Here is a 26,504-nt window from a genome sequence, read left to right as displayed (position 1 = left end):
AGTAACTGCAGCTTTAACAAAGAGCAATCTGCATGGCAGATATCACAGCAGGCTCTAGTCAATGCCTAGACTTAAGGGGTTGTGGAAGAAATGGGAAAAAATCCAGAGAAAGATGCCATCAAACCTGGTACCCACCCTCAGACCTCTCCCCTCCCCTCCCAGTGCCACATTTCTGCCTTCTCTCACACAACCCCACAAAATACAAGTAGAAACCCACTTGAAAAGTCTTTGAGTCAGGATAGTGAGCACTCCTGGGGGCACAGGGCAGGAGGCAGTAGTGACTGGGGTGCTGGCATCATTCTCTTTCCTGAGCAAAATGATGGTTCCACAGGTTTATGCTTGGTGTTCATTAATTAAGCTGCACATTTCTGTTTTGTATACTTTGCATATGCATTTTACATTTCATGATACAAAACGGTTTAAAAAGAAAGAAAGAAAGAAAGAAACCTTTTTGCCTTTTTTAAAAGAGACACAGGGTCTTGCTATGTTACCCAGGCTGGACTCTAACTCCTGGGCTCAAGTGATCCCCCCACGTCAGCCCTCGGAATAGCTGTGACTACAGGCATGCATCACCACACCCAGCCTTTTTGCTTTTTTGAGAGAGGATTAGGGAGTAAGTGCACCTGACCATCTTTATTATAAATTAAAATATTATGTAAATGATTTGCTCTCAAAGAAAATCAACTCTACCTCAGTTTGTTCTCAAGAACTCTAAAGGGAACACAAATGTCCATGGAACTTGGTCGAATCCTTTTTCCCATCTAGGTGATACTAGTGGTAAACCTGCTCATTCGGGTGCTCCTGAAAATGGTGTAATCCGTATGGAGAGTCCGGCAGCTATTCACTGTTCAAACATTTTGCTGGCCACCATACCCAGGTCTTTGCTGATTTTTTTCTCCAAACAGCAAGAATTTTTTTCATGGCTAACAGTGTTGGTAGATAGAAATTAAAAGGGTTTTCTACTGAAGGCTGCGAGAATGTAGCTGTGTGGGAGTACAGGCATAAGACATTTTCATTTTCCCTCATAATGAGTAATAAAAGATGTACTGGCAATCATCTCCACCCTTAGCGCTGGTTGATTCAGCAGTAAAGGCCACTTCAAGAAATTGAGAAGCCAGGTGTGGTGGTACATGCCTGTAGTACCAGCTACTCAAGAGGGCCAGGCAGGAGGATCGCTTGGGCACAGGAGTTTGAGGCCAACCTGAGTACCACAGTGAGACCATTGTATCAACCAATCAATAAAGATTTAGAAATAAAAAGAAATTCATGCAATTGGAAAGTGGCAGAGCCAGAATGCTGCATTTTTAAAGGTTTTTTTTTTTTTAATCGAAGGAGTAAAAAATATTTTGAGGGAGAACTCAAGGGATGATAGTAAATCAGAGCTATGATAAAATGCTGCTTTCCACCTAAAGAAAAAAAGGTATTTTGATCATTTTATATAGTTCTGTTCTTTAAGAGTTCTCTGTTCTAAAAACAAATAAAAAGAAGATATAGATTTCTCTAAAATTGTTGCATTTCTGATTTTTACCAAAAAGTCTTACAGCCAATTTTAACGTACTCCCTGTGCCATAGCTATAGCTGTTCTTTGCTACCTTTTTAAAATAATGCCTACAAATCTTGTTAGAAAGCTTTGTTGCCTCTTTTGGTAAGTCTCTCAAAATAAAGGACTGAAGAATCAAGAAACAGTTTTTCCCCAAAACAGGAAGAAGTACATCACAATAGTGATGAATTGATGTATATAGTCAGAGCATTCCATTGATCTTTCACTACAGAATATCTTGCATTTTTTCTAGTAAATTCTATATAGACATAGAAACAAAATGTTTTCCTACTTGCTCCTTTTTTCACACCTGCAGTAATTAAGGTGGCAATTTTCACATTCCATTAGAATAATTCAGCACTTTGATTCTAATTGTACTAGGTCTAAATTCACGACAACAGAGTTACACAACCTTCTACCATTCTGGAAGTCAATGGTCTTAGGATAAAACTCAATTATTCTAAATTGAACATGTCCAAGTAATAATAGCATCCGAAAAAAGCATCTAAAGTGGGAAAATGCGGAATGTGTGGCTCTAAGCTGACAGGTTAGAAGGGGAAAAAAATCCTTTGTGACAAAATACTCAGGTTTAATCATAAGCATAACTGATCAGGCTCACCGGGCAGATCAGAGGGTGAAGGTGTACGCATGAAGGGCATCGGCGGCCTGATAACAGGAACAACTTTCGTAAGGAGCACATGGCTACAGGATGCTTTGGGGAAGCCTGGAAGAGGGAGGCTGGAGGCGCGGGCATGAGCCTGGTCAGGACAGGCCTAAGGAAAGGGAGCTGAACTTTATTCCCAAAGCAAAGGTTAACTGCCAGAAGGCTTTAAACAGACAAGAAACATACTCAGATTTGTGGCAGTGTAAAGGAAGAACTGGAAGGTGGAGAAAATGCTGGCAGGAAGGCCAGTTACCACACTACAGCAAAACCAGGCAAGAGATGATGCGCTGGGTAAGACAATGGCAGAAGGAATCCATAGGAGAAACACTGCGACAGAAGAAAGACTCTATCGGACTACAATGGATCTAAAGATTTATCAGTAGGAGAAATTAGGTATTTTCTTCTAAAATAATAGTTTGATTGGATGATAATACCACTAACCAATACTAGATTACACAAGGTAGAATATATTTTGGGTGATGAAAGATTAGTTAACCTGTAGCATTTGAAGGTCCCATGGAAGCCCTAGGTGAAGATGTCTAGAAGGCTTAGAAGTCAGGAGATAGGTTTAGACTCCAACTAGAGAACTGGTGAGCAGGGGCATGTTGGTGGTGGTTTTAAAGCTGTGAGAGAAGATGAGGTCTCTTTAGGAAGTTTCTAGAGTGTTGAGGAAACCACAGTTCAAAGGGCAAGTTAGAAGATGTGAAGGTCAGGCTGAAAGAGGCAGCCTGGAGAGAGGTAGGGACATCTTTCTCTGCGCTGGAGAAAGAGAGAGTGTTGTAAGAGGTGAGGGACTACAGAGAAGTTTAGAGTTCCTGCCTGATGACTTCAGCTTCCCCTGTAGCACAGGAAATGAGAGCACGCACACCAGGTAAAATCACAGCAGGAGAGAGTTTTAGGAGTAGCAGGCAGGAAGGGAGAGGCAACTGTTCTGGGCCACACAGCTTGGCAGGGAGGAGTCTCTGCCAATGCAATGGTGCAAGGTTCTCTACCTGCAGCAGGCTGAATGCAGGACACAGAAGAAGGAACACTGGGTGGGTTCAGAATTTCACAGCTAGAAGTAACCTCAGAAACTGTCTGGTCTTCCTCCCTTCTCCTTCCTACCTTGCTCTTGATTTTTCTTCCTCTGTTTCACTCTCTGTGCCCAATATTATCGACCAGTGTCAGAAAAGAGAAGTAAATGAGGGCCAGGCAGGCTCTTTAAGGGTCGAAGCCAGTGAAATGTATATAAACTTTAAATACCAAAGAAAATAGATTCCTAAATCAACTGCTACAAGCAGAAGACATCACATTGTATGTTTCCGTGTTATTGCAAACAAGAATCCATCTCCTCTCACAACCAAGATTCTTGAAAACTCTATTCATGTGGTTGGAGTCTCTACCCTAATCACTCCACCAAAATCACTCTTGTTCAAGTCAACAGTGCAACATCTAAATAAACCATCTTTCTATATTCTTGAACGCTCTAAAGCATCTGACACTATTGGCCTCTTTCTTGGAACTCTCCCTTAGCTTACACTGCTAGTATTTTTCCTTCCACCCCTTACATATTCCCAAGATCTCTATCTTCATTCCTCTCTTCCTACTCCATACTTGTGGAGCCATCTAACTCACACTCATGACTTCATACCCATGTTTCCCATAACCAGCCTTCTCCTGAGATCAATGGATCCTATGTGGGTGACCCTCAGGAGGTGCAAACCAACATTTCCAAAGTAGGACTCATCATCTTTGTTCCATTCAAACCTGATTCTCCTTGCCCAAGCCAGGATCCCAGGAGTTCTTCACTATCCCCTTTCCCTCACTCCTGACAGTCAGTCACCCTGTCAATTTGCCCTTTCTCCAACTCCATAAACACTGCAGTTCAGCCCTTCATTATTTCTTAACTACGAGGCACACAGCCTCCCACCAGGTCCCCTGTCATCCCTTCAAGGCCCTTCAGAAATCCATTTGCTCCAAGGGACACAAAGAACTTCCTAAACACAAACCTAGTCATAACACTAATGCTTCTTGGAGTCATTCATTAACTCTAATATTAACCAGCTCCTCTCCCCACGTTGTAACCCCTCTATGACCTGACCCTTCTCTGGCCCCATCTCCCAACACTGACTCCCATGCACCCTATGCACAAGCCATACAGAATTACATGCACCTCCCTGCTATAGATTGAACGTTCACATCCCTCTAAAATTCATGTGTTGAGACCTGACACCCAGTATGATGGTATGTGGAGGTGGAGCCTTTGGGATACGATTAGGTCATAAGGGCAGAGCCCTCAGGAACGGGATTAGTGTCCTTATAAAAGAGACCCCAGAGAGCTACCTTGCCCCTTCCACCACATGTGATTACAGGGAGAAAGACGACTGTCTATGAACCAGGAAGCTGGCCCTCACCAGACATCAAATCCACTGATGCTTTGAACTTGGACTCACCAGACTCTGGAGCCATGAGAAACAAACCTGTTCTTTATGAGCCACACAGTTGAAGGTATTCTATTATGGCAGCTCAAATGGCCTAATATACTTCCCAAATGCCTCCTTCTTGCCTCTAAACTTCTGCGGATGTTGCTCCCTCTGCCTGGACATCCTAAGCTTTCCCTATCACCAGCCCCTCATCTGCCATTCCAACTGTCCTTGGATTCCATTTTGACAATATCTCCTCTGCAAAGCCTTCCCCTCTTCTCTCCAGTAGTGGCTGGCTGCCTTTCCTTGGTTCTTCAAACCCTCCCCCAGCACTAACCATTACAAAGATTTGATGTCTCCCTCCAGCCTTTGAGCCACTTGATGACAGGTATACCATCCCGGCCACTAATAGTCATTCATTAAGTTTGCAGAAATAGTGAATTATTGATGAAATGAAAAAAAGGCTTTGCTTTTGAGTCAGCTACTGCTAAGTAATGTTCCTAAGGGATGACACATACTTAAATAGAAAAATGGGAAAAGAGACTAAGAGACATGCCTATGGAAAACGAAGAAGGGGCTGCCACTTTTCTCTTGGAATCCACGGCTCTTCACTCTCCCCTGGGAAGAGGCCCACTGCAAAAGGAATCATGAATTATTAACTGCAGAGGACAGGGAGGGTCAAGTTGGAAAGCAGACAAGGCTAAGCAATTAAAGTAATTTATCATTTTGAGAATCTATTTCAAGAAGTTGAAATACTCATTTTCCTTATCACAACTAATGTATCTTATCTCTTCTGCAAAGATTGGGTCAAAGAGATTTTTTTAAAGACTATCTTAGAACAGAAGAACAAAACCTGCTCAAAAATGTTTAAAGGTGAACAAGAAAACAATCAAAGAGAAGCTGACCCCTGATATTTTAATGAAGATATCACACATTATAACTTAATACCTGGCCCATGATAGAAATGAATATGTATAAGTGGAAACCCATAACAAATAATAATTTGATGACTGAGTATCAACACCCAGCCTTCCAAATCATGAGAATGCCTTTCTCTGCATAGAGATACACCCTTGCTGTCTTTTGCTTATGCTCTGAATATCTGCTCAAAAATATAGGAGCATATGATATGCTTCTGTAGTTTCACCAAGTTTCACAAGCATTAGATCAACCCCTCCAAACAAGGGCCCCCACTACATCTAAAACTGGGGTGGGGAGAAAAGAAAGAAAAGAAGAACATAAGAACCAAGCTGTAAGCAGAAAGAGTAGTCTCTTGGCTTTTAGAAAAGATCTTCTTGGTTAAGTGAATTTATGAAAGTATCCCACCTCCTCCCATCTCGAGAACTACATTCAAAATTTTAAAATTATGGTCAACCTAGAAGTGAGTCTGAATTCACTGTTCTAATGCCTGTGTGTTCTAATGCCCGTGCGTGGCACCATGCCTGGATAACTTTTTTGTGGAGACAGGGTTTTGCCATGTTGTCCAGGGTAGTCTCGAACTCCTGGGCTCAAGAAATCCTCCCGCCTCAGCTTTACAAAGTGCTGAAATTACAAGCATGAGCCACCATGACTGCCCCTAATGGCTATATTTTTATGGGTGAAAATATTATAATAACTACATAGTCTGAAAAGGAAACCCGTATGGGGTTGAAAGATTGAAGATGCTCACTGACATCCACAAGGGGGCAGTATGTCACACTGCAGAAGCTGTAGTGTGCTACCAAAAATCAATTTCATTCCAGTAATTTGATCCCATGTCTAGCTGACTTCCCTTTACACCAGCTTCTCTGTACTTAAGCATTCAGTAGAACAAAGGGGATTTTTAAAAACCGTGTTCTTGATCTTCAATAATAGTTTTTATAATGCAAGGGGAACATCATGGTATAGATTTCAAGTGGAAGAAAAGCCACTTTAGAGCTGAGTGTGTTTATTTGAATAGACCTAAAACAGTTTCAGAATTACGTGATATAACATAACAACGCTAGCCTTCCATTGCCTTTGCTTTTCATAAAAATCATACCTGGGGTGTTTTTAAGGTTTCAGCCAAAATAAACATGAAAACTCAACATAATTGAATCAATTGAGTCAAACAAGGTAGGTTTATTAAATTTCCTCTTCTGGCTCTGTGAGTATAGACACAACCTAAGAGCTCATTGACTGGCAGAATTTAACAAGATATCATGGAAAGCTCATACTTGTAATATTTTCCTACATATTTTGGTCAGATCCCTATACGCTGGGCCTCGGCTTTCATGGGTAGATATTTCATGTGTGGCCTTGGAACCCGAAGATGGGAGGAGGGGAGGTAACTGAGGGAAGAGTATCTTAAGATTCTGTGCCTGGGGCATGGGGAAAGGAGGATCTTTTCTCCATTGGGATTTAGAGCTCTCCTAAAAGTCTCTTCAGGGTTTCCCCAAAGCAAGAAGTTGGCTAAAGGCTTGGAAACCTTAAGAAACAGAGAGAGACTTGTTTTTCCTTCTGCTACTAGAGACTAAATGGAACTGTAGGAATTAGCAGTGTTAGTTTGAAAGTTTATTAGACATGCGCATCTCAATCAAGACCTTTCCTCCCACCTTCACTATATTTTCCTCGAATTAACCATTGAGAAGACATAAGCAAAAAATAATAGCTAGCCCCGCCAACATTTTTCAAATCAAAAAGTGAATTAGAGAAATGTAACTGTCTTAGAAGAATCTACATATGACCCAAGCAGATCCCCAAGCCTTCGGGAGTTTGTAGTCCACAAAATTAAAATCCTTCTCCACCGGGTACCACTTCCCAAGTCTTACCCCCACCGCTCATCCCCGCCCACACTCCACCCTCCATGGAGTATCAGCTGGGGCCGGTGAAAGGAGAGATGGAAAGGGAAGGGCAGAGATAAACTTTTGGCAGGGAGTAAAGTTATATAAAATGACATGTACACACACATAGAACAAAAAGCAGTGATATGTGGTAGTTGGAAATGTTTCTGGGTCAAAAACTTTCTAATGGGAATATATATTTTCTAAACCACTACGGAAATCAAAGAGTTGTAGCCAAAGTGACAACTAAAATGTATGGCTTTCGGCTTTTCAGACAGCTAACAAAGCGATAGCTCTGGCAATCAATGGGCCCATCAATCAAATGAGGCAGCACCTTGGAGGGTCGCTGTGGAGGGAAGGCACTTGGGTCAGGTGACCCCGTGCGGGTCCTTCATTTCCCTTCACAGAGGCAGAACCGACTAGAGCCCAGTAAGCAACTGCGTGGGCTCCTCATGAGGCTTTTCCCAGAAACGAAGTTGTTCCTGGAAGTTATGCATGTCAGATGCAGTCATGCATTTTGGTTCTCACTGTGACTGCTGCAATTCTTTGGGAGGGGAGCCCCAGCAGTTCCCCACTACTATCATAAGGAAAAGACCAGGTTGATTCCATGAACGCTGAGTCTGATTACTTCCACACTGATCTGTACCCCTGTCTCTGGCCTCTCTCCAGCTCCCTCCTTGCTCCCCACTCTATCACCTCTGTAGCGAAGGGAGGGTAGAAGTGGAGCTTAGGTCAGCCCTGGAATACACTGGGCAAGAACCAAAAGCAGGAGAAAAAGAAGAGGGTCACTTAAAATCCGAGAGATAGGAACAGCAAGTTTTCCATTTAGAAAGAGAGTGGAATAAATGAAATAGGGAGAGGAGGAGGAAGAACCTTCTCCAATCAACCCCACACTGAGGATATCACTCAGCGGGAGAGGTTTAATAAAAGCTACTGGGCCAGCATCTGCCTGGAGATAAATTAACACCAAAAATGGTGGGTTTAACAATTCTTAATTCAATCTTTGGAACAAAATAAGGTTTGCAGAAATCAAGAGAAACTTTCTCTATCTACTGGGATACAGAAAAAGGTACAGAAACTCCAGAAAATGAAAGAAAAAGTTTTAAAACCATATGACTAATAAGTTTGTAAAGCAAAAACCATATCTGCTTAACTCACATGGTACCACTGCCAACTCAAAGCTACGAAAAAAACAGAACAGGGAAAACTCATCAACTCATGTGATGCTTCAAACTTGGGGAATTCAAAAAAGGAGTTTGCATCAGGCCAAAGAAAACCCAGAAAGGAGTAGTATGCTTTATTTCTGGAACATGGGGAAGCTCTTGTTATCTATGGAAAATTGACCCTAGGAATTCTATCTTGACTTGTCTTCCAGTCCCTCCTCTGAGTGTTTGACATATTAATTTAATTCAACAGTTTACACAGAATTGGTAAAAAGCCCTGGGCCCAATCAACTGAACAATCTTCCTCAACTCAGTGAGTTCTAGTCTAGATCAAGGGCCATCAAATTATAGTCCACGGGCTAAGAAGTTTTCACACTGTCAAATGGTTGAAAAAAAATCAAAAGAAAGATATGGTCCATTAAATGAAATTCAAGTTTCAGTATCCATAATAAAGTTTCAGTGGAACATGGTCATGCTCATTTGTTGGCATACTCTCTATGGCTGCTTCTGTGATAAAACAGCAGAGTTGACTAGTTGCAAAAGAGCCGTATGGCTGGCAAAGCCTAAAGTATTTACTGGCTGGTCCTGTACAGAAATGGTTTGCTGACCCCTGATCTAAGTAACCAGAAACTCAACAGTCATAACTTTGACGACTGAGCCAGTCAGACTTTTCATCCGAAACTGTCAAGGTAGAAAACTTTTGAAAAGGTGGAAAGAGGATCTGAAAAGTGAAACAGAACTTGGGGCTTACTTCGAAAGGATGGGGACACCCAGAGGGGACTCACCAGTAGAAGTGCTCCTCCACCATCTTGGTCACCGCTCTGGAGATGGCTCTTTCATGAGGGCCAAGGTTTTTGTTTAAATTCACTCCAAGTTTCTCTTCCAGAAAGTCAATTATGAATTCTGTGCCAGAAACTTTTTCATGATTATATTCAATCCAAGGCATTTTCCCTTGAGCAGAAAGTTTTCCACCAAAATAGTTCTAAGCAGAAGTACATTTTTAAAAAGAGAAAAGCAATATTGTATTTAAATTCTACTGCATGATTAATAGAAATAAACATTCCAACCTTATGTTTGACAGTGACAGTACTCTTCAAGTGAATGAACTCAGGGCATGAACTCCTTAAGACAATACATGGTTACTCTAGGAAAAAAACTTGTTTAACCTCACATAAAGATATCACTTTATTCTCCCATAGATTTTATCATGGACTTTGGCTTATTATGGAAAAGAAAAAAAAGACCCCAAGGGCAAGGGATGGTGGGGGTAAGGGGTAGCAGGTTGAAAGTGTTGAAATGACCCTGGTAATAATCAGTCTAGTTTTAATGTACAATCAATTAAAAAACTCAAAAAGTAAAAATAAACCACAAGGAGGTGTGTATTGACTGGGCAGCTAACCAAAGACCTCACTTGAAAACCAGTATCTCATACCTGAATAATACTTAATACCATACACTGTAAATGAGCGGTCTCCAAAAATTATAATGCTTAGGTGTAACAAAGTACAGACAACAGGCTCAACTACTGTGACTCTTAAAAATGCAGGTTCTGGGCCAGGTGTGGTGGCTCACACCTGTAATCCCAGCACTTTGGGAGGCTGAGGTGGGTGGATCACAAAGTCAGGCATTCAAGACCAGCCTGGCCAACATGGTGAAACCTCGTCTCTACTAAAAATACAAAAATTAGCCAGGCGTGGTGGTGGGCACCTGTAACCCCAGCTACTCGGGAGGCTGAGGCAGAGAATTGCTTGAACCCGGGAGGTTGGAATGAGCTGAGATCGCGCCACTGCACTCCAATCCTCCAACCTGGAAGACAAAGTGAGACTCCATCACAGGAAAAAAAAAAAAAAAAAAGGCAGGTTCCTGTGCCCCAGCCTGGACTTCTGGATCGGATCAGAATCCTGGGGATAGTGCCCAGAAATCTGTGTTTTCTGACAAGCTGTCGTTGGAAGAGAGAATAATGGAGATTTGGACTAATCTCTGCTTCCTGGTGTCTTTTTATCTCACTGCTTATTTTAAAGAATAAAAGTGGGCCTAACCTTGAAAACGGTAATAATTATTGGAGATGTTATAGGGGCTGCTGTTAGTCATATTGCCTTTGTGCAATTTAGAAAATAGAACCTCCTCTGGGTAGAAATGGTCCATGCCAACATTTGCAGCTTGGGAAGTAGAACTGGGTCAAGACTTCGCCCCCCACAACCCTTTGACCAGGCACTGTTGTGCAGTGAGCAACCTACACAACCATACATGGCCTCTCTAGACATTACCCCTGATGTTAACCAAGAGAAATGTCAACTATTTCTAAAAGTTGCTAATACATCTAATATTCTTGTAATCTGTGTACATACTAAAGATGTAAATTTACCACATACCATAACCCCCATTTCAGATTTCTCTTGATGCCATCAATACCCTCTTAACACATTCCCTTTCGGACTCTTGTCATTCTCAGGTGCAATCTATCTTCCACACTGCCACCAGAGGGAACTGTTTACAATGCAAACAAGACCCAAGAATCCTGCTGCTCAAAATTATCCAATGGCTTTAATAGCTCTAGTCTACAAACTACCCCTTTTCACACAGCAATCTAGACCCACACCCCTCATCTAGCCACTGCCCACCTGCCCGGTCTCATTGGCTATCAGTTCCTCTTGTCTCCTGAATTCCAACTCCCCCTACCCAGCCAGGTCAAGGTGTTTGCCCACCTCCCTGACTTTGTGCACTCTTCACCTTTTACAGGAATCCTTTTCTCCATCCTCTGTAAAGTCCTATCCATGCTTTAAAAAAAAATCAGTTCAAATCTCACCTTGTTAGGTAACTATTTCCCCAGGAAGCAACCATTATTTGCCCTTCCTCTGTGCTTCCACTGTATGGTGCATAGTACCCTAACCTTACAGAATAACTATTTACATATCTGCCCTTCCCTCGAGACCACCCTTTCCCCTGAGAACTTGTTACATGTTTATCTTGACTATCTTTTAAAATAGGAGTAATAAAAAATAATAATCAATTTTTATGGAAATGGAAGTTCTAGTATGTTTTCATGATCAAGAATTATATTTTGATTGCTAGGTAAAAAGCAAGAGACAACATTTCAGAGACACTCTGATTACATCTAAGTAAACTTAGATGAATGAAAAAAACATTAAAAAAGAGAGACTCACAAATATGTCACTAGTAATTGGCAAGACTAGGGGTGAGATGCAGGTAATCTTTTTATCCCATACATTTCAATGTTTCTAAATGTGGTTGTATAATTTTTAAAATAAAAATTATAGAGACAGGATCTCACTATGTTGCCCAGGCTGGTCTCAAACTCCTGGGCTCACACAATCTGCCTGCCTCAGCCTCCCAAACTGCTGGAATTACAGGCATAAGCCACCATGCCTGGCCTAAAAAAAATGTTAAAAATGTTGACTTTTTTCTTTTCTCCCTTTAATTTTTTCTTAAATATTTTTATTTCAAAAAAAATGAGACAGGGTTTAGTTGTGTTGCCCAGGCTGACCTTGAACTCCTGGGCTCAAATGATCCTCCTTCCTCAGCCTCCCAAGGTGCTGGGCTTACAGGCATGAGCCATCACACCTGGCCAAAATAATAATTTTTCTTAACTTCTTTAAATCTATTGAAGATTTTCTATGGACTATTTTTATTTAAGCAATTAGACTCTGACAATTCCACTGAGGGTAGCTTCTGGAAAGTAATTTTGAAATGATGAAAAGGTAAATCCTCCATATTTTTTCCACGCTTTTTCCTTCTGTGAGTCTGCCCCAGATGAGACTGATGGAGCCACACATATACTACATTATAAGCATGGCAGTGAAGGCAATAGGCTTTGGATTTCAAAACATCATTCCATCATTTATTCACTGAGTGACCCTGGACCTCCCTGGGTCTCCCTTAACTGTCCCTGGGCCTCAATTTCCTCATCTAGAGAGTGGGGATAACAGTTGCTAGGACAAAATGAGAAGATGCACAGTGCCTTCATCAGAAGTATTTAGAGATGAAGAACTTGACACTCTAAGAGAGATGCCACAGTCTTGGGACTCTGATTTGCTATACTGGCCATGGTACCCATAGGTTTCAGGTAAATATCTATTACATTCACTCCGACCTGGAGCTCTCTTGAGTCATCTTCCACTGGCTACATCTGTAATAATTTGAGCAGTTTGTGTGGATTATAACACCTTGAAAAAATCCATGCATTCACTATGTATTTCGTTTTGAAGAAGAATGTCCTTATTTTTTGAAGCTGCATGTTGAAGTATTGCAAGGTGATGTGTCATGATTTCTGCAACTTATTTTAAAATGGTTTATCAAAAACATTGTTCACAGATGTATATGTAAAGAGAGAGGAAAAAGAAAAGGAGGAGGAGACACATTAACCATTCATGAATGGTTTGGGCATGGGGGTGTGCACTGTACTATTCTTTAGTCTACAGCTTAGAAGAAAAAAAAAAGATGCAGGAGGGGAGACAAGATCAGCAAACAAATACATCAAAAGTTAGGGCTGACAAAAAAAAACTTAGGGCTGTCAGCTGAGACAGAGAGCTCCAAAGGAAACATTTTCTTTTTTCTTTCTCTTACTTAAAAAGAATTATTTTCTGAAATGTATGCTTCTTATACAACTACTTATGTCAAATGATGTATGTGTCTTTATATATGTCTAGAGAAATGTAAGGAAGAAAAGTCAACAATATCAGTTATGATAATAATCTCTAGCTCATAGGATATCAGGTAATTTTCACTTTCCACATACCCTTTTTAGTGTTGTTTGGAATTTTTCTAAGCTATTTTCTTTTTACTAACTACATCCCCAGGACCTCCCTGTACATTGATTGCAATTTTCTATTAAGTCTATCATTATTACAAAATAAAAAGATTTTAAAATTGAACTACCAATATATCTTGATAGAGAAAAATAATAACTGTGTTCAATATATTAAGCTTTTTTAAAAAATAAGCCTTGTGATTTTCTAACTAATGGTCATCAAATATTCATTCCCATTCCATTTAGGTTAAAAAATTCAAGAGCTTCTAATATAAAGTCATGATCTGAGGAATATGGCATTTTAATCTTTTTCAAATGGCACAGGCAAAAGAAGGGGCAGAGGGTACAGCTCCCTGGGTCTATAAAAAATATTTCTCTACTAATCAATCCAAGAAATGAAGTTTCCAGACACCCACTGCATCAATACAAATCCCTACTGAAGAAACAGGGCTCAAGGCACCCCCGACCCCTGCAGCAGAGCATCCCTTTCTAAACCACAGCACCATTTTTCTTTTACCTAAAATCTGCCACCCCCACCTGGCATCACCCCCTCCATTTATTTTCCATAGAGACCTCACAGAAGAAAAACAAAAGCCCTATGCAATTCTTTTTTTTTTAATATACTTAATAAGAAATAATTTTGGAAGGGGTAAGCATGCCCCTTCTTGAAGACCTCTGTAATAGCTGCAGGCTTCACAGCAAGGCATGAGTCCTGCTGCTCCAGTTACACTAACTACAGGCAGCTGCTCTAAAATGTGAACAAAGGTAGACAGGCTGCAGGTAAAGACAGGTCTGCAGCAGCAGGGCTTGATGGCTTGAAGGGCAGAAACGAAAGTGCAGAAAAGCCTGGCAGCAGCTGCAGCCACCACAAATGACAGGATTATTTTATCAAAGGTCGGGAAGCACAAAAGATCTTGAAAGTAGTCAGAGATAGCAGTGCAGAAAATTCAGGTTTTGGACTCTCACTGCCCCAAAGCTGTCATGGCTAGGTGAGGCAATCTGGTCAAGAGTGATGATGGAATAGAGACAGGTGGCTGTTGGGTAGCAATCTCTTCCTTCAATTTGAGTCTCCAAGTGACGCATATCTTCAAGTGCAGACTGCCAACACCAAGATGAACAATGATCTTTCAAATCTGATCCAATGCATTTAGATGCTGCAGGCCTTGTTTCCTCCTTTGCTGTCTTAGCAAGTCAGTCCTGTGTAGTCTTCTCCCTGCTGCTCTCTCTAGACTCCCCCTGTGCATTCCAGTTGCCAGTTATAAAGATCCCCTTTCTAATCCCTTTCTGTTCCCAAACATCCCATGCCCCAATCCGAAGTTTGAACTCAGTGCCACTCCACCATGTCCCCAGAGGACCTGCATTATAGCACTTACAAAACTAAAACATGTCAACATGTTGTCCCAGCATTGCCTTAGGAGGATCACTGCCAGCCCCATCCCCTCTTCTGTACAGAAGCTGGCTCAAAAAGCACAGGCTACGGGGAGTCAGGAGCTGGAGGGTAATACCATTATCCGGGCAGGCAAAAGCTTGGCTGAGTAGGGAGCCCACCCTCTCCAACCTCCCAGTTGGTCTGTTACAACCTGAGGAGAATACCTCCTCCCAGTGTTGGTGCTTTATAAGAGCCTACAGGTGAACCCCGGAGCTGCAGGAACCATTTGGGGGAGTGGCAGCAGAGCAAAAGGACCAGAGTAGTTTGGGGATGCCTGAGACTCACCTCCTTTCTTTTTTTAAACTCCCTCAGAGGAACAGGACCTGTGGCCTGTGCTTTAGCCCAAATTCCCAGGCAGAGACGTTGGCATCCCTGGTAAAAGGAGCTCTCAAACCAAACTAACTAGATAAGTTCCACTGCTATAAGAGAAGGGCAATGCCCTGAATTATATGACACAAAGCAGAATTATTGGGACAGACCATAAAATTTAAGTAACATAATAAATATCCTCCAATGGATAAACGAAGAGATTACCAATACAAACTAAAAGAAAACATTAAAAAGAAAAACACAATAGTTGAAATAAAGAACACAATAGATGGGGTAAATAGCATGACGGACACAAAAACAACAACAAACACACACAGAGCAATGCAAGGGAAGCTCAGAGAGAGGCTGCTTCCAGAGAGCAGCAGAAAAGAATTCAAGCAGAGAGTAGAGAGATACAGTAAATAGAAGCAGAGGTTCCAAAATCCAGGGAAGAAGAGGGGGAAGACAAATGTAAAAGAAAAGGAAATATTTTAAGAAAATTGATAATTAATTTTCCAGAATTCAAAAGAGATGAAAGACCTCAGATAACAAGAGTTTATAAAGGACCAAACAGGATATAAAAAGACCCACACCAATGCATGTCTTATTGAAACTTGAGAATATTAAGATTAAATAAATTCAAATTCTAAGAGAATTTTAGAGAGAAAGAAAAAGAAGAATGAGATTAACATCAATTCTTTCTTTTTTTTTTTTTTGGGATGGAGTCTCACTCTGTCACCCAGGCTGGAGTGCAGTGGTGCCATCTCGACTCACTGCAACCTCTGCCTCCCAGGTTCAAGAGATTCTTCTGCCTCAGCCTCCCGAGTAGCTGGGACTACAGGCACCTGCCACCACACCTGGCTAATTTTTGTATTTTCAGTAGAGATGGGGTTTTACCATATTGGCTAGGCTGTTCTCAAACTCCTGACCCCATGGTTCACCTGCCTTGGCCTCCCAAAGTGCTGGGATTACAGGTATGAGCCACTGCACTGGGCCAACATCAAATTTGTCAATAGCAACATCAATGTAAAAGAGACAGTGATTTTTTTTTAAGCTAGGATTACAGGCACACGCCACTACCCCCCAGCTAATTTTTGTATTTTTTAAAGAGATGGGATTTCACCATGTTGGCCAGGCTGGTCTCAAACTCCTGACCTCAATGATCCACCGGCCTCAGCCTCCCAAAGTGCTGGGATAATAGCCATGAGCCACTGTTACTGGCCTAATATTTTTAAAGCATAGAAGGAAAAGAACTTTGAACGTAAACTCATCAAGCGTGAGAATATAATAACAATATTCTTAGGCATGCAAAGCCACTGAAGGTTTGCCATGTAAAAGCTCACTCTGAAAATATTCATCAGGAAAGTTCTCAAATAAAAAGACAAATAAATCTTGTGACATGGGAAACAAGGCCAGTTGAATAACATAGTAAAGGTTGTTGTCTAAAAAGGATAAAAAACAAAGGAAAATAATTGCTAAAATTCCTTTTTCTTTTTTTAATGGAGTCTGGCTCTGTCACCCAGGCTGGAATGCAATGTTGAGATCTTGATTCGCTGCAACCTCTGCCTCCAGGTGCAAGCAATTCTCCTGCTTCAGCATCCCAAGTAGCTGGGATTACAGGTGCACACTACCACGCCTGGCTAACTTTTGTATTTTTAGTAAAGATGGGGTTTCGCCATGTGGGCCAAGCTGGTCTCAAACTCCTGACCTCAAGCGATCCACCTGCCTCAGCCTCCCAAATTGCTGGAATTACAGGCGTGAGCCACCATGTTCAGCCGAAAATTCCAGAATTAAAATCTTAGACAACAGTAACACAATTGGGATGAGGGCTGGGAAGAAAGGGAGAGACCCAAAGTACATGTAAACTGCTAATGTGTTTGTATTATAACAAGATAAATACAGACTTTAATATATTCAACAAAGTAATAATCATAAACACAAATTTGGGTCTTAAGAGTAAATACAATAACAACAAAAATATAATTTGTTTTAAATAATGAAAAAAACTGATCTATTAGAAAGCAGAAAATGAGAAAAAATTAAAATGAAGTATAGTAAGGGGAAAAATATTAAATATTAGAAATAAGCTCTAATAAAACAATTATTCCAATAAGTGTAAATGGATTAAAGTCACCGATTAAAAGACTCTACAATTAGATATGTGAGAAACAAATACAAAAAGAGAGAGGGAGAGAGAGAGGATGAAGCAAATATCCTAAGCAAATATGAGCCAAAAGAAGTCTGGAGAATCTATCTCAATATCTGATAACACAGAATTCAAGTTTTTTTTTTTAAATCAAAAGAGACATCAATGGATGATACATACTAGAAAAATAAACAAGCGTAAAAGATGTGATCTTTTATATGTACCTAACAATGTTACAATATCTACCTAACATTGTAACAATATAAACAATGTATTTATATGTAAAACATATAAATACTCTTGAATCAACAAATACACTTGACTATTTTAACATATGCCTTTCAGAAGTTGCTAGAACTGGCAGACAAAAAATAAGCAGAACTATAGAAGGTCTAAATAATACACTAAACACATCTAAGCAAGTAGATATATAGAGAGCTCTATACCCAAACAGAGAATATGTAATTATTTTCAACATTTTTTAAAAGTAACTACAAACCAGGCTAGGGCTTCAGTAAATTCCAAGGAATCAATATCACAGAGACTATCTTCTCTGACCAGAAAATTAAAAATGATAACAAAAATCAAAGGTTAAAATAATTCCATATGGGTAGAACTTGGTTAAAAATAAAAATATAAGTGAACTTAAAAAAAAATACATAGAATTGGATGACTGTGAAAACACAGCGTGTCAACTTTGTGAAACATAGCTCAAGCATTACTCAGAGATATATACCTTTAAGTACATTCCTCTTCCTTATTTACTGCTAAAAGGAACGAGTGTTTCCCTGAAAGTCACACAAACAGAACATGGAGTGCTGTGGGAAAGCTCTCACTACATATACAAATATCTACCTCGTGGCCCCCAAAATTCATTAGGGACAAAATAAGATGTGTCAATAAATTAAAACCTAAAAAAAAAAAAAATCAGGTAGTGGCACACCCATCTTTGCCAAGGCCCAGGAGACAAACTATTAGCCAAAGCATACTTTTTTTTTTTTTTTTTTTGAGATGGAGTCTTGCTCTGTTACCCAGACTGGAGGGCAGTGGTGTAATCTCAGTTCACTGTAACCTCTGCTTCCCAGGTTCAAGTGATTCTCCTGCCTCAGCCTCCCAAGTAGCTGGGATTACAGACATGCGCCACTCCACCCGGCTAGTTTTTGTATTTTTAGTAGAGATGGGTTTTTACCATGTTGGCCAGGCTGGTCTCGAACTCCCAACCTCAGTTGATCCTATCACCTCGGCCTCCCAAAGTGCTGGCATTACAGACATGAGCCACCATGCCTGGCCCAAAAAATAAAGAAAAATATCAAGGCGCTGAATCTCTCAATAGTTTATACTTTTTTGATCCATTATTAAATTGGGTATAAAAATCAACAGACCCTGAAATCAAGTAATTTATTTCCCTCTTACGAAGGACTAGGCACTGCTAGTTTCAGCTCCCATTCCCGCCGGCATCCACTGTGTGAGATGAAATACTCCCCCCTTTAATTAAACATTCATCCCCTGATACTGATGTCTTAAGAAGAAAACATATTTGCAAACAAGTACCTGATACGGTAAGTCAGCCATCCTTAAATAAGTTTCCATTTTTAAACAGAAAGGAGATAAACTGGGAACACCATTGTTAGGTCTTGCAAACTGATGCAAAATAATAGCATCTTTAGAGTCAATCTCTTGCTGTTTCCTGTCAAAACCAAAACAGAAATAAAGAACAATCCACATGTTATCCACATTCAGTTCCCTTACTTCTTGAGAGGACTCTGAGGGGCTGTAGCTCCTCAATGAACAAGCAGATCTGTCTGGCACAGGGGCTTACCTCACCCAGCACCCAGTTTGTTGCAGGGGCTTGCCTCACCCGGCACTCAGGGAAGCTTAATCAAAACACAAGAGAACCTTACAAACTCCAATATTACCATGACCCCAGTGGCTCAGCAAAGTAACTACATAACAACCTCCTTCTGTTACCGGTGGCCTCTGGGCAACAAGAACATTTTCTGGTATTGGTCCATCTCTTCTCCAGCTGGCTGTGTTTACTGCCAGGGATAGGCCGGATGCATAAAAATAATATTCTGTGCTTACTGTGTGTCACACATTGTTCTGAGGGTCTCACAGGTCTTATCGTCTTTAATTTTCATAATAACCTTATGAAGTAGGTACTACTGTTATCCACGTTTTATAGATGAGGAAATTAAGGCACAGAGTGTTAACTTGCCCAAAGTCACATTGCTAGTAAATGGGAGAATGGGTACTGAACCAAGAAGTCAGAGCCCATGTTTTTGGCCATTAGACTATACCGTGAAACAGTCTATTCATCCATAAGACCCAAGAATAACAGTGCAGATTTGCTCTGCTATGACCCAAGTCTGTACGGAATCTGAGACTGAATATTTTGATCCCTCTTCCCAGCTGTCCATGCCCTCACCTAACCCTTCTTTCACCTGTAATGCCGCGGAACCTGCCTTCTGGATGCTCTCTCTCTAGCTCTGTCTTCCTTATTCTCTGCCTTCCCAGCATCCCCACTTTTTACTACACAGCATGTATTTTAGTACTCCTGCTTTTCTCCTTTCTTCTGTCTCAGCCACACATCCATCTTTTCCTTTGGCTACTCTTTTGAGTGAGGAAGACTTCCCTGCATACGGTTTTTCAATAACCACTACAGAGTGGAATGAATGCTGGATTCCAAGTCTGGACACCTGGGGTCAAATACAAGCCCTGCTTCCTATTGGCCACATTAGCCTAGATCTCTCCACCATCTTCACGTGGAGAGTGAGGACAGTGCCAATTCTGTACGGATGATCATGAGTATTTCATAAGGTAATACTATAAATATTTAGTGAACTATCAAGCATTAAGTAATAGTGGAATTTATGCTCATCCAAAGAGATATAGTCTCATCCCTGCAAACTACAAAATACTCCTCATTCCTCACAGCCCACTCATACTCCACTCCTCAGGACCCTTTTGCAATTTCCATCTTCATTCAACCCAGCTAATTCCCAGTCAGATAAACTCCACTCTTCCTTCCCCTTGGCCCCACCTCTGTTTCCCTCGAATTGTTCCCAGTACAACACCACACACCCTTCTTTCTACCCAAGCAAGAACAAGCTCTTTGTATCTTTATCACATGGATGCCCACTTCCTGCAGATCCCCTTTCAGTAAAACAAACTCTCTTGAAAAGTTTACCACCCAAGGGCCCACTCAACTTCAGGGTTCAGAATGACTCATTTTGAAAATATCTGCCAAGTCAAAAAAATAAAAATATTTGCTGCTTTCTCACAATATTCATTGTAAAAGAAAGGTTTTCATTTAGATGGAATGTTTGGGAAGTAAGATATTAATATCAAGAACTCATTTAGACAATATTCCAAGACAGCACAAACTATAGACATGACAATTAACTGATTTTTGTTCAAATAATTCCCATCACAAAGTGGTATTTTCATGTAAATTAACCAGGCAAAAATTTCAGAACTGACAGGAGAGGAGACAAACATAAAATCCTGCTCCATCAGCCAGAACGATCTAATTCTAATTGTAATTTGGTCCATGTTATAGTAAGAATGGATGCTAATTTTCTACCAAGCATATGCCAATGACTTTATACGTTATATATGTTAACTTATTTAATTCTGACAATGACACTTTAGAATGGGTATTGTTATAGTTTAAATTTGGGTTATCATATTATACTATTTTATAGTAGATAAGAAAACTGAAGTTCAAAGACATTAAATAACTTGCCTAAGGAACATCAATTTAAGATTGACTCTGAAGTAACTCCATGCTCCTAAGCACTTCAAGGCCACCAAAATGGGCAATTCCTCGGTTAATTGTATTAAAACTGCCAGTTTGACTCAGGCCACTGAAGCCTGGAACTTTCTGATAAAAGTCACAGCTAACGATGGCCAACTTTTATTGACTTTTCACCTTGACAAACTCTGTTCTAAGCATTTCACATGTGTAACTCATTTAATCAATTGTATGAGAAAAGCTACTATTATGATTACCATTTTACAGATGAGAAAACTGAGTCATCAAGAGCTTACTGTCATATCCAAGGTTATGTGGCTGGTTAGAGTCTGAATTTGAACCCAGACAGTCTGGCTCCAGAGCCTTCCCTCCAACATATGAGAAACCCCTCTCTAATTTAGGATCAGAGGATTGGGTGGTTTGTTTCCTATACAGCTATATTTTATAAAGTGACCTTATCATAGGTTTGTATAAAAGGACACCCACAGAGCATTAACTAGCTAGTTTACTAGTATTCCCAGGACTAATGATATCACAGATAAATATGTCTCTATAAACAGCTGATGATTTGTTAGTTTGCAGAGATCAGATGTTGATTCACCAACTAAATCTTCTAGAAGAGGCTGAGCCCATGTGCCAAAAGTGCAAATAAGCACTGGTAATGAAGTTATTACTTAGTCATTCAAACAAAAATTTCCAAATGCCTGATTGAATTTAAGATAGCTGCCAAGCTATCTCCACTTGGGGAAAACAAAGCAGTGGGGTGGGTTGGGACAATATTTATTTAAAAATACGGTGCTTAAAAAAACATGGATAAAACCCCAAAAACCTACTTTGGTTATATTCATTAATTAAACTCTAAATAATTCTCACCTGTCAGCTTTACTTTTCCACTCTAGAGACGTAATCATAGATTAAGGTTATGTCTATGCAGCAGAAAATCCAAGTAGGCTGGGGAAGAGTTTGCAACTGCCAGTACAAGACAGGGCAGTCATTGTAAGGTGTATTACATATTTCAGATTTTGTTTTGTTTTCTGCCTAAATTATAGACTACTGAAACCTAGATGTCACCTTAAGTGGAGGTATCTATCATGTAACCTCTAAAGCCTTGGTCTTTGACCTTCCTGCCTTTTTCCCTTTGCCCCCACCCCTCCCCCAACTCCTTTTCCCCTACAGTCTGCAAGAAAGGCACCTGCTACAGGCCTGTCTTCCCTGAGCAATGCTTCAGTTCCCGTATTTCTCTCCCTCTTCCCCCAACAAAAGAGATTTCAAAGTAGGAACTGTCTAAGAGGCAGTGGTTAAAAGAATGCAGGCTCTGATGTGAATCTAGACCCTGCTACTCTGTGTGATCTTGGGCAAGTTGCTTAACCTCGCTGAGCTGCAATTTCCTTATCTATGAAATGGATGTCAAGCTTCAAACAACAGTTGTGAGGAATAAATGCAGTCATACATGCAAAGCCCATATATGCAGAGTCCCTACTGAGTGTTCAGAAATGGTCAGCCCTTTTTTATTGTTTGCATTACTTTAGAGTTTTCTAATTCAACTCAAACATTTGTCCAGAAACATACGTGACCAAGCATGGTGGCTCACACCTGTAAACCCAACACTTTGGGAGGCCAGGGAGGGAGGATCACTTGAGGCCAGGAGTTTGAAACCAGCCTGGGCAACACAGTGAGACCCTATCTCCACAAAAAAGTTAAAACAAAATTAGCCAGGTGCAATGGTTCATGCCTGTAATCCCAGCAACTCAGGAGACTGAGGCCAGAGGATTGCTTGAGCCCAGGAGTTCGAGGCTGCAGTGCCACTATAGGGCCATTGCTCTGCAGCCTGAGTAATACAGTGAGACTCTACTGAAAAAAAAAAAAAAAAAGCAAACGTGAATCAACTTAGGATTTAACTCTTTAATCCAAATAAGCATCCAATGCTGAGGTTTACAGTCCCCTAAATAAGTTAGGAGCTATCTGTGGGCAGAGAGCTTTCCAGTCTCCAGTAACCACACCTGCCGGGGCATGGCTTACTCCCAAGCTGAGCTCCATACTGTTTCTGCAAGGTCATTTAAGCTGTTTTAAACTTGGTCCTGTGAAGCCTTCACTCCCTCCACTGCTGAGAAGCCTCATGGTTCGGGATCTCCTCAAAGGCTTTAGACTAGAATACAACTGAGAAACAACTGGGTTACCATTAAAATTACTGCCCAAATGTTTTAGTTCTTCAGATAGCTTGAAATCTAACTTGAAATACAGTTCTAAAACTAGCATAATTGTCAAATAATCTAGAGAGATAATTCTCTTTAAATTGTTTTATTTGGTTCAGCTAGATTCAAGGCACTGTATTAAGTGAGAGAACTAAATGTGCAACAAGCTTAAAATAAACTTCCTCAAATATGGCTAAATAATATGAAAACCAATACATTTCCCCAAACCTAAAGATTTCCCACCCTCTCAGAGATGGGAACTATTCAAAACACATGTTAGGCAAAAGACCTACATTAGGCTATCACAATAATCTCCTGGGATCCCTGCAAGCTAATAAAGGTCACCTGTCACTGTCTTTGTTTATAACCTATTGTGTAGGATTCCTCCACTGGAAAAAGGCAGTATGGACACATTTCTCTCACTTTAGAAAATACTGGCAAAGGGACATTCTGAGCTATTGAAAACTGCTTCTGGTAATCTTCCAGTGACTGAGGGCTCAAATGCATGGAAATTTTAACCATTAATTGATGTATCAATTAGCCAAACGACAATCTCAGTGCCCTGTGGTATTACTCTACTCAAACAAAAATCTCGTGCCGGATGGATGTACCAACAGCAGGGGCCTCCATTTTCTGGTATTCCCAACTCAATCTTGTAAACATTCTGCGGCAGCGGATGCAACTGTTTACGGCACTGGGCGACTCCGTGCTATGCCCAACACGCCCATGTGCTAGCCTGTCCTACTGCTCACACAACAATGACATCTAAGCTTGAAGAAGGTGCTTGGCGTTCAATACCAGATAAGCAGAGAACCAGGTTAAGGCTGCATCAAAACTGCACACCACTACACTTGGTCATGCATCTTTAATAGGGACCCGCAGGTTCCTGGAGCTTTTGCAATTTTTCTCCCTTTTGATGTTGACATTTAGGGAAGGATGGTGAAGAACTAATCTTTTAGATAAAAGATGAGGTTAGCAGTTAATATTCCAGCATTATCACCTATAAACAAATAAGGCATTTCATAAGAGTGTAACCTATTTCTGCAGGGCCCAATTTCTATTTTGCAAACACACTGCACTAAGATCCTCCTAAGGACATTTCTTAATAGATAACGACAAGTGACCCAGAGCATTTTGGGAGACAAATGTTTTTCCCTCCCAGCACCGGTTTAATTCTTTTTTCGACTGCAAACTGCCCCTCACGGCCAGGTGACCACCGAATGCCTTTAGGGAAAGGTAACTGCAGGACGCTTGAGCATCTGGGCAGCGTGACCGAGGGGCTGGCACGGGCCCCCCTCGCGCCAGCCCTGCCCTAGCCAGGTGCCCCTCTCGGCGCCCCTGTGCGGGGCCCTCTCTCCGGCTCACCTAATGACCAGGAGTTCGTGGAGCAGATACGCAGCTGCGGCCAGCAAAGCTCCCCCAGTCAAGTAAAGGGTTTTCTTCCACCAGGGATCGGAGCCCAGCCCTGCCATGATCCCACCGTAATCCTGCAAAGGGAAAGCGATGATGTCCCCATAAAAGGAGAAGGGCTCCTCGGACCCGGCCCACCAGCCGAAGAAGGAGACGCTCTGGTTCCAGCTCAGATCCACCACGCACGGCCTGGACGATGCAAAGCCAACCCCCCAGTGCATGCTGCGCGGCTGGCTCCGGGCGCCCCTCCCAGGGCCCGCGCCGCCCGCATGGGAAGGGGCCGGCGCGGCCCGGCGCGGGCTCAGAGGCGCGCGGAGGGCGCGGGCGGCAGCGACTGAGGAGGCGGCCGCAGAGGAAGAGGAGGAGGAGGAAGGACGCCGGCCGCGGACGGCGGGCCTGGCTGGCGGGGCCCCAGGGCCCTAGGCGGCAGCGGCGGCCGCCGGCTCCCCCCGCAGCGGCCTCTCCGCCCCGCTCTTTGTGTCGGCGCCTGGAGAAGGCCGCGTGATGTCATTGCTCCCCGGGGCAGGGAAACAGAGGCGGGATAAAGTCACCTACCCCGCGCCCTGCCCCCGCCCCGCATCTCCGCGGTCCGGCAGCCTCCGCCGGGGCCGGAGCTGCAGGACTGGGGCGCGCCGGGCGGGCTCCGCGCCTCCAGGCGGCACGCCCAAAAACCGCTGGCCGCGCGCGGGCAAGGGCGGCGGAGGTGCCTGGAAACGCGGCTCCACCGCGAGAAAGCTGCAGTGAGGGCCCGGATCCCGGTCCTCCCCCACCCCGGCCCGCCCTCTGCCTGCGCTCCAGCCCCTCCCGCGGGCCCCGGAGCGGGGAGCGCGCAGGACTCACCTGGGGCGCGGAGCTGCGGGCCAGAGACGCCACCCGGCGGGGGCTGGGAGCGTGGGCCGGGATTAAAGTCGGGAATCAGATTGTTCTGGCCATCAGAAAAGCGCTGTGTATTTGCATAATTTATAAAAACACTCTTATTACATTACACAGTTACCTCGGGCTTGGCCAGGTGTTCGCAGAGACGAGATGTCTGGTTTTACAAATAACAACAAAATACTCTACCTAGAGAGATTTCTTTGACAAACCCAGTTCAAGCCTTTTCTCTTTGAAGTCACTATCAGGGAACTCGCTGATATAGGGTTTTGGTTGAGGGGGTGAGGATGCCTCATTTGGTTAAGAAAATCTAAAAACTGTGTGTGTTCAGTGTATTTTTTTCCTTTAACTTCATTTATTAAAGTTCATAAGTGCAAAGAATAGAAGCTTATAATATATGCACAGATTTTAGCAAGAGCGTGGATAGTTTTAAATTGTTTAGAAGAACTGAAAAAGGAATCGGGCCATGGAGGTGCATCACTCTTAAGGTGGAAGGATGGATAAAGGAAACCTCCAGGCTTTTGCCTGAAGAGCAGAGACTGAGGCGAAAGAGGACTCCCTCTTTTTTTTCTTCTCCTACCACACCAGCTCTTAGAACAGGCCATGAGTGTGGTCGTATTGTTAATAAATAATAAATATGGACATGTTGCCTCAACGAGACGGGGGACGGGGGAGGGGCTAGAGAGCTGATGCCTAGGCATCAGCATGAGAGAGCCCCAAATACTCCTGGGAACATGTGACCTCCCAGGAAGAAGAAATGTGTGTGGTTGAAAGTGAAGCTCCCATGAGTAGGTTGCAAGGAGTGAAACCCAACAGCCTCCTGGGATGACTGAGGTAGTCACCAGACGGTCTTCCAAGGAGAGAGGCCAGAAGGCTGCCTGGCCTTGTCCGTAAGAAGCCAAGTAGTTAAGTTTGGGACCAGAGCTGCAGTACTCTGGAAGAGAGAACAAGGAGAACTGGCACCAGGGATTCTCCATGCTCCGTCTGTGCCCTTCCCACAGAGCACTCAGCCTTTGCTCTCAGTAAACACTGAGACAATATTTGAAGAATATA

The 26,504-nt window shown here is 42.2% G+C and overlaps 1 protein-coding gene across 1 annotated transcript in view; it reads right to left on the bottom strand.

The window, feature by feature from the left end:
- FAXC (failed axon connections homolog, metaxin like GST domain containing) overlaps window positions 1-24,755 on the bottom strand; it is a 70,182-nt gene extending 45,427 nt beyond the window's left edge. The window contains exons 1-3 of the mRNA XM_012444296.3: window positions 24,534-24,755; window positions 18,774-18,909; window positions 9,356-9,552 (exon numbers count right to left, since the gene is read on the bottom strand). Coding sequence (XP_012299719.3) covers window positions 9,356-9,552; window positions 18,774-18,909; window positions 24,534-24,640 — 440 coding nt within the window. The 5' untranslated portion in view covers window positions 24,641-24,755. The remainder of the gene's footprint in view (window positions 1-9,355; window positions 9,553-18,773; window positions 18,910-24,533) is intronic.
- Between the last annotated feature and the right edge of the window lie 1,749 nt (window positions 24,756-26,504).

Source organism: Aotus nancymaae, unplaced genomic scaffold (genome assembly GCF_030222135.1).
Source record: "Aotus nancymaae isolate 86718 unplaced genomic scaffold, 86718_ANA_hifiasm-v0.15.2.pri h1tg000040l, whole genome shotgun sequence".
NCBI lineage: Eukaryota > Metazoa > Chordata > Mammalia > Primates > Aotidae > Aotus > Aotus nancymaae.
This window is presented reverse-complemented; position numbering and strand designations above follow the sequence as displayed.